This window comes from Apis dorsata, unplaced genomic scaffold (assembly GCF_000469605.1).
Source record: "Apis dorsata unplaced genomic scaffold, Apis dorsata 1.3 scaffold_73, whole genome shotgun sequence".
NCBI classification, from domain to species: domain Eukaryota; kingdom Metazoa; phylum Arthropoda; class Insecta; order Hymenoptera; family Apidae; genus Apis; species Apis dorsata.
In genome coordinates, this window is record NW_006263371.1 from 375,276 (window position 1) to 383,316 (window position 8,041).

The following is an 8,041-nucleotide window of genomic DNA, read 5'->3' on the forward strand; positions in this document are numbered from 1 at the left end:
TTAAACTCATAGGTAGAATAAAATATTCAAAATTTATAAAAGTTATCTGTAATTATATGAGATAATACTGAAAATTGTAAATCTAAAATTTATTACATATTACAAAATTATTACATATTATTTTTTTTTCAATATCAAATTTCAATTATTTTAATTTTTTTATGATAGTAATTATTTAATTGCATAATAATTCTGAATTGTAGTTATGCCAAAATGTGAAAACAAATTTTTAATAATAATAAAAATATTGTTTATTTTATTTAATAATTATTTCAATTTTAAATTTTTTAAATACTTGATAAAGATTGACATGATTAATGAAATTTTTTATCAAATTAAATGAAATTTTAATTCAGAATAATACATCGTCTTATGTATAACATTGTAATAACATAGGAAATTTTTATTATTTGCTTTTAATATTTGTAATATGTGCAATTTTATTTTTTTATCATTGTATAACATTTTTGCAGCCAGTCATTCTTTCATATTAAAGTATTTATTTGAAAAATATCAATTTAATGCATAATAATCAACTTTTTAAAAATCGAAATAACAAGCAAAAGATTCAAAAAAAGGAAAAATATTTACCTTAATATTTTTCTTTAAAAAAAATTCTTTTTTAAAAAGCATATTATAAATTTGATTTATTTAATAGATTCATTAATCTGTTACTCATAATAATAAAATAAATTTCAAAGCATTACAAATCATTAAAAAATATTTTACTAAAGAAAAAAGGAAATGAATTACACTTAAGATTTTAAAAAATATAAAAGTGTATTTTAATTTCTCTTTTTCGATTCTTTACAAATTAACAATTAAAAAATATTAAAATATTAATTACCACAAAATATAATTATAAATATATTTGATACATTATTATAATATTCCTAGTATCTAGAAAAAATATTTATAAAAAGTGTAATTCATTTCTTTCTTTCTTATAGCAATAAATTTTTCAAAGATTTATTATACTGTGAAATTCGTATATATTACGATTATTTACAATAATTGAATCGGTATTTTAGCGTGCTTCAGTTCAAACACACGCACACGCATACGTATTAAAAGACAAATACGATAAGGCACAGAATACATATTGTTATTTACGAACAATCATTATATGTGATTGCATAGCCCCGATAAATAAAAAAAAGGCATGAAAATTAAATTGATAAATAAAATTTATTAATTTTTTAGTGTGAAAGATTTAAATATTGTATATTTCAATTATTGAAACATAATTATTAAAATAGTAATTTAATTTGTATTCTAAGATTATCATAAAAAAATACCAGTCTCTCATTTTTAATAATAATTCATCTCAAATCTATTTGAAATATTTTTCATTACATTCATTTATTTTTTATCATATGAAATTTATTATCATATGAAAAATAATATACATATATTTAGCCTTTTTCAGATTAATCGGGGCGATAATAAAAAAAGTATTGCAAGTATATATACTTGGTAACAGTGTAATATGTGTGTGCATTGTGTATGTGTCACACGCCATTAAGCGTATTCACATTAAAAAATTATTTATTTTTTTAAAGAACAAGTTATTATGATGGAAAATCTGTAAATTTTATTTACACTTAATAAAGACTTAATTTATTAATTAATGAAAATACTCTTAACGACGTCGAATATTAATATCTCACTCATTCACTATCATAGTCTGTCAATTGTGACATCATTATAACAAAAATTCATTGCACAATCTGATTAAAATTTTCTTCCTAATTATTTTTTATTATTCATTTAAAGAAAATATTCTTTTTATGTTATACATAACATTTAGATGGCTAAATAGAAATATTACATTAAGCAATGGCATTTTTCTTTGCTGGCTTTGTATGATGCTTAAATAAAATAGAAAATTGAAATACTATTTTGTTTAATATAAATAAGTAATTAAAGTATTTTCTCAAATTTTTTGATTATCGAAAATAGCAGAATTAAATATAGATATATTTTTATCTAATTCACAAAATATTATAATTTATTATCATTATCTATAGAGTTTGAAAAATAAAATATTAAAAATATACATAAATTTGGATGCGTCAAACATCTCATACGCCTCTTATTTTAGAATTTCAAATTCCCATTTAATGATTAATTTTAATCGTGTAAAAGTAATATGAGTTACATTATACTTATGTACTTACACTTAAACATATATAGATATTTACATTTTCCTTTTATACACATTTATAAAGAAGAGGTTTTAAATTGATCTCGAATAATGACACATGAAATAGCAATTGCATAAGAATTCTCGCATACTTTGCCTTTCTTTTTTAACATATTCCACATGCATAATTCTCTCCAGTAATTATCGAGTAAAAGTATTAGCACATAATATATAATTATGAAGTAGATTTTGCATGATGCCTTGGAAAATAACATGAAATTATTACCTATATAATTGAAATCTATTACGAAACCTATTTTCACCTTTTTCATTTTTAGCCATAATATAAAGAATGTCTAATAATAAATCCTAGATAAGTTGATTTTACATGCGAAATCGAATAAAAAATAAAGAATAACTCATTTAAATGAACATTTAAATGCAACATTTAAATGAAATTAAAAATTCTTGAATTGAGCAACATTTTGTTAGTATTTGTATTTTTTTATTCATACTAAAAATGATTAATTATTATTAATTACTATTATCTGTACATTTGTATTTTTATTATTTTCTGCAATTAAAAATATAATAAAAAGAATATGTTAAAAGTAAAATAAAAATTTGCACAATAATATTTTATATTTATAAATTCAACTTTTTCAAGAAAAATAGAAATTGATATAAAAAAAATTGTATTCTATATTTTCGATTCGTTTTTACATGTATAATTATATGATTTTTAATGCTTATTGTAGAACATCCTATCTATATAGTACATAATGTTTTTATTTTAGTGACAAACAAGAATGTAATGTTTCATTATGATTGCTGTAATTAATATTTGATATTGGAAGCACCAATTCATTTTTCAATAGTCATAGAAGAAAGATATACAAAGAAAGATTAATATATTTACCTTAATTGGTTATACTATAATAAAAGAATCATTAAACTAATGACTTGACATTCGAAGATCTTTATGACAAAAATTGCCTAGTAAACTGTTATCAAATGTTTTTCAGTCTTGGGAGAGTAAAATGTTCCTTGATTCGCGAGTAGTCCTGTTTGATTCTTTTACCACATTCGTTCGAGAACGAAATTAAATTGTTAAATTATTTATTACTCGGGCATTTTATATATTGCTCAAGTATATAATTCATTATTCTTTTTCTTTTCCAAATTTGGTTTTGTATCTTTTTTCTTTTAATAAGACATTTAATTTTAAAGCATGAAATTATGCCTTAATTATGCTCATGTACATGCACATAAATGCATTTATGCAAATTAAAACTTAAAAGTCGAAAAACGTCGACTTCAGTCGTTTGGTTTGCAATAAATTCTACAAAACTCTGCATGCTGAGGCAATAAATAATTTTCATAAATACATTTTTTTTACTATAAATAAAAATTTTTTTTAAATTTTTTACTTTAAAATTTTTTGGAAAATTATAGGAACCAAAAAAATGTTCGAGACTAGTTTTAGTTCAAATTCACAGAGTTTTGATTTATTAATATACGTGCACTGCTTGAAATAATAATAAAAAAAAATGAACTTCTTTTTTTATTTTTTCCAAACACTATATTCTCTTAATTAACTTGAGCAGTGTACCTTTTTGGCATATTTCTATGACCACAGTCGTTCGCGTTAGATACGTTATTGTTTCCTCTTCGGGGAAATCGTAGAATGAGACAAAAATGCACGTGTTCATCGACAAACCATTCAGCATTCTTGTAAATGTACAAGTATATACGAGGCACCGTTTTAAAACGCTAATATGTACAATTGTTCATCCTAACATTCTCAGGTGAAAAATATACGCAACATGATTCTTTTAGAATAAAAACAACTACATATGATCATTATCACGAAAAGCATTTTCTATACTACCGATTCTGAATCTTTCAATAAATTGATTCCCATTTTATGTCAGTATTCCCTTTCTTTTCTTTTTATGCTGCCATCACACTTTTGTACTGCAAAGAAGATGAAGAAGTCAGCTTGATGAGAAATGAAGAGGAATTACAGGAACTAACGATCATAGGAGAAGTTTGCTGAAATTTTTGCAAGGTTATCTTTTAAAACCTAACCAACAAACTATTATTTTCGGCACCATTCAATTGGCATCATTTTTAACCGTCGACATTTTTTAATCGCAATGAACGTTCTTTAAATTAGTCTCGACACCGAAAATGCTCAGAAATGGCGGATGAACATGATCTCCATATGTGATTAAACCAAATTTTTGGGCACTGCGAGCGCCATTGATATTATGCTGAGCTTCAGATATTTTAGGTGTCAAAAATGATTTCAGGTGCCATTTGATGATCGGAATACACCTGTGGAGCACACGTTGTGCTCGTTTCACTACGGGCTACACGGCACAACCTTTTCGTATCCCATAAAGGATCTTCAATTCTGGAACGATGATCTTTCTTATCAATGCGTTTGTCTTAACTGTCAACATTTCACGGTGAGGATCCTTTTTGAAGATTTTAATACCCGGCCGATGGACCAGAAATGCATTATCCAAGATGAGAAAATCATAATCGAGAACGCACAACGCGTAACCCTGAAACGAAAGTTAAACTGGGTTAATGATGCTTTCTTTAGAGAAATCGTATTAAAGAGAATGTTTTATGAATATTGCATGAACATTTTTTTGATTCTTTTTCTTTTTTTCATTTTATATAAAACAAGTCACAAAAATCACTTGTTTAAAAAGATTATACTTTTATTTTATTTTTCTTTTTAAATATTTTTTTTTTATTTTTTCATTTTTTAAATCACGAATTTTCACATTAATTTTTACTCTCATTAATTATTATCATTATTAATAATTATTATTAATAATAATTATTTAAAAATTATGGATAATAATGACTATTATATTATTATTATCATTTTTTTTTGCTATTAATTTTTATAATTTTCAAGATTAATTCATATATGTTGGATTTAAGCGTTTTATATTATTTTTTGCATCATATTATTGATTTTGAAAACAATTTTCGATCGAACATTTGATTGAAAATTTTATGACAAAATGAAACTAGGTTACGATTATTTCAAAGCCGGAAATCATCTGCACCTGTGTCATTTTGTCGCTTTTCCCCTCCCAGCTAAGCCTCTCATCGTACAGAGGATCATTATTGGTCCCGATGAAAATCGGCTCCCAGTGAACGAAACTGCCAGTCCTTTTGCCGACATGAAACACGTGAAGATCCTCGGTTTCCGGCGCTTCTTGCCACTCTTTACTTCGAGGAACATTGTGACAGCCAGAACACAATTTTTTATGAAAGGGAATAGCCGTACCAGACTTCAACATCTGAACCTGTAAAATTATTAATCTTGATAAAATATATGAAATATTTATATATATACAAAAACCAGTATATAAACGAATTATTTTTTTTCTAAAGTCTCATTTTTTTCGCGAGTCAATAATACACTATAATAATCTAATAAAAATGTATAAACGATTTCAAGAATTTGGAAAGTGATCTTCGCATAATGATTAAAAAAATTGATTAAAAATTGATTAAAAAAAAAATTTATCGATTCAACATTCTACCATTGGAATTAAAACACGGTACTTTGTGTGTGATATGAGAAAAAAGCAAGAGCATATACATGTGGGTATGCCATGATAATAAAATAAGGTTAGTTTTCGAAAAATGAAATGAAATTGAATAGTGCATAGAAATGGCGGAACTGAATTGAATATTTCATAGAAGAGCGGCCAGCGGCCAGCTACATTTCACAGTGATGCCACTAATTATACGTATCAAGGTCCACGGTCAAAGGAAGCGCCACTGATTAAACGACCCTCGCATTCATACCATTTAACGCATTGTCGGATATTATGCAGCCGTCATTGTGCTCTTTCGTATGCGTTTAATTACCTTCAAGTTCAGTTTTCAACTTAAATGTCAAATGGAAGAATGCACCGCAAGTTGTGATTTCTAGTCTAAATAATACGAAGATTGTTTCATTGAATAATTAAAAAAATGTTTCGTTATATAATTTCTTTAAGTGCCTGTTTTAAAAAGAAAAAATCTTTCGATATTTTTTTTTAATTTTTCTTTATTCATTGTCGAGTATCATAATACATGGATTGAAATCGAATTCTTCATTGAATGCAGCGGTGTTCAAACTATGTTCGAATATCACAGCGTAAAGGTTAACACATATCGTAGAAAAAAGTACGATTCCATATGAAGATTAAACAGAACAATGAATATCTATTAATTTTCTTTTTAATATTTTTTTCAAATCATATTATTAATATTAACTAATAATTCCGTTTTGGATTATCATTTGATTATTAAAAATTGTTTTTATTTCATAAAATAGTAAATCAGAGATGCACAAATAAGTAAGGTTGGATTGATATGAAACTAGTTTATATACTTATTAGATTTATTTATTTAGATTAACTTAGAAATTTATATCGAGAAATTATTATAAGTGCATTAGCAAACAATTGATATCTCGACTTACCAAATGTGTTTTATTGTTAGGCGGTTGACTTTTCTCGTCTACCTCAAAGATGGATAGTACAAAAACTTTGGGATTAGGCTTATAGAGGGCGGGCTGGTCTCTCCTTCTGATCATCTCGAGGAACTTTGCCGGCAAATCTGGATTCGGATAAAGCTCGATATCGCTGGCGAACACATAGAACGTCGGCGCCGATTCACGCGCTATATTACGGCCTACGTTCACAGGGTATAGCAATTTCTTCTCGTTTTTATACATCTTCGAAAGCGTAACGTTTATCCATGGTGGTCCAAGCGTGCAGTTATACGTGTCGGACATAACTTTCTCGGTTGGGGGTACCTATTTTAGAAGCAGATTATAGCATATAATAATAATACTTTGAAAACTGGATACTGTACAGAATAAATCACCTAAGTCTGGAAAATCAATTATTATTCAAAATGATTCATTATACCGATTAAAATTGTTTTGAATGAAAATTAGTAACATTATAAAGATCATAATTTTACATTGATTTTTACATTGATTTTTTATAGGTTAATATAGAGAGTCTGAACATATATGAATAATGAACATTAACTTTTTTTTTTTTAGACCGAACTTTTTTTATACTTTTTTAATGTATTAATCAATTCAACTTTTTTCCTATAAAAGAGTATTAAATCATTTCTACTCACAATATTTTCAGTCTTAAGTGACTTAGACTTACATAATATTATAATCTTATTTGTAATTTCAGTATTATTTTAATCGATACTGGTAATATAATAATAATGATAATAGATATAATAATATTCCGGAAAGAAAAAGATCACAACCAAATGCTTCTCTGCAAAATCTTAAGAAATTTCATCAATGATATTTCACCGCTTAAAATAAGACATTAAATTATCGGTAATCGGATAGAATAGATATAAAAAAGAACGAATTAAACAATGGTAGTGAATGTATTGGTATTTGGCAAAAGTGAAACGAAACTTGTAGACACGCAGCATGAGAAACAAATTGCTAAGAGAAATATTTCCTCCGTTCTTTTCTGTGTGGCGAAACTCTGTTATTAATTTCTTCTGTGTCACAATGTAACGTCGATATACATACACGAAATTAATTAGAACACAAAACTATGATTGCGACTCGTTTCAGATTCAGAATACACGCATAATAACTATTACACTGTGTGAAGGTCCTACTTTCAGACCATATAATATTTGTCAGATTATATTATGCAGAATGGAAAGAAATAGTTATTCCTTCCCATCTGTTTTACCGATTGATTCTGTCGTTTAATTTAATTTTCTCAATCTTTCATTTCAACCCGCTTTTTATTTTTTTATTTTTTTTTTTTTTTTTATATATATATATATTAAAAGAATTGTCTTTCCTAACTGAGAATC

The 8,041-nt window shown here is 25.9% G+C and overlaps 1 protein-coding gene across 1 annotated transcript in view; it reads right to left on the bottom strand.

Annotated features, from left to right (window-relative positions):
- Nucleotides 1-3,324: 3,324 nt before the first annotated feature.
- The window catches only part of LOC102676588 (beta-1,4-glucuronyltransferase 1), a 12,856-nt gene continuing 8,139 nt past the window's right edge, over nucleotides 3,325-8,041 (bottom strand). The window contains exons 4-7 of the mRNA XM_031515478.1: nucleotides 6,651-6,986; nucleotides 5,239-5,481; nucleotides 3,577-4,719; nucleotides 3,325-3,544 (exon numbers count right to left, since the gene is read on the bottom strand). Of these exons, the coding sequence (XP_031371338.1) occupies nucleotides 4,522-4,719; nucleotides 5,239-5,481; nucleotides 6,651-6,986 (777 nt within the window). The 3' untranslated portion in view covers nucleotides 3,325-3,544; nucleotides 3,577-4,521. The remainder of the gene's footprint in view (nucleotides 3,545-3,576; nucleotides 4,720-5,238; nucleotides 5,482-6,650; nucleotides 6,987-8,041) is intronic.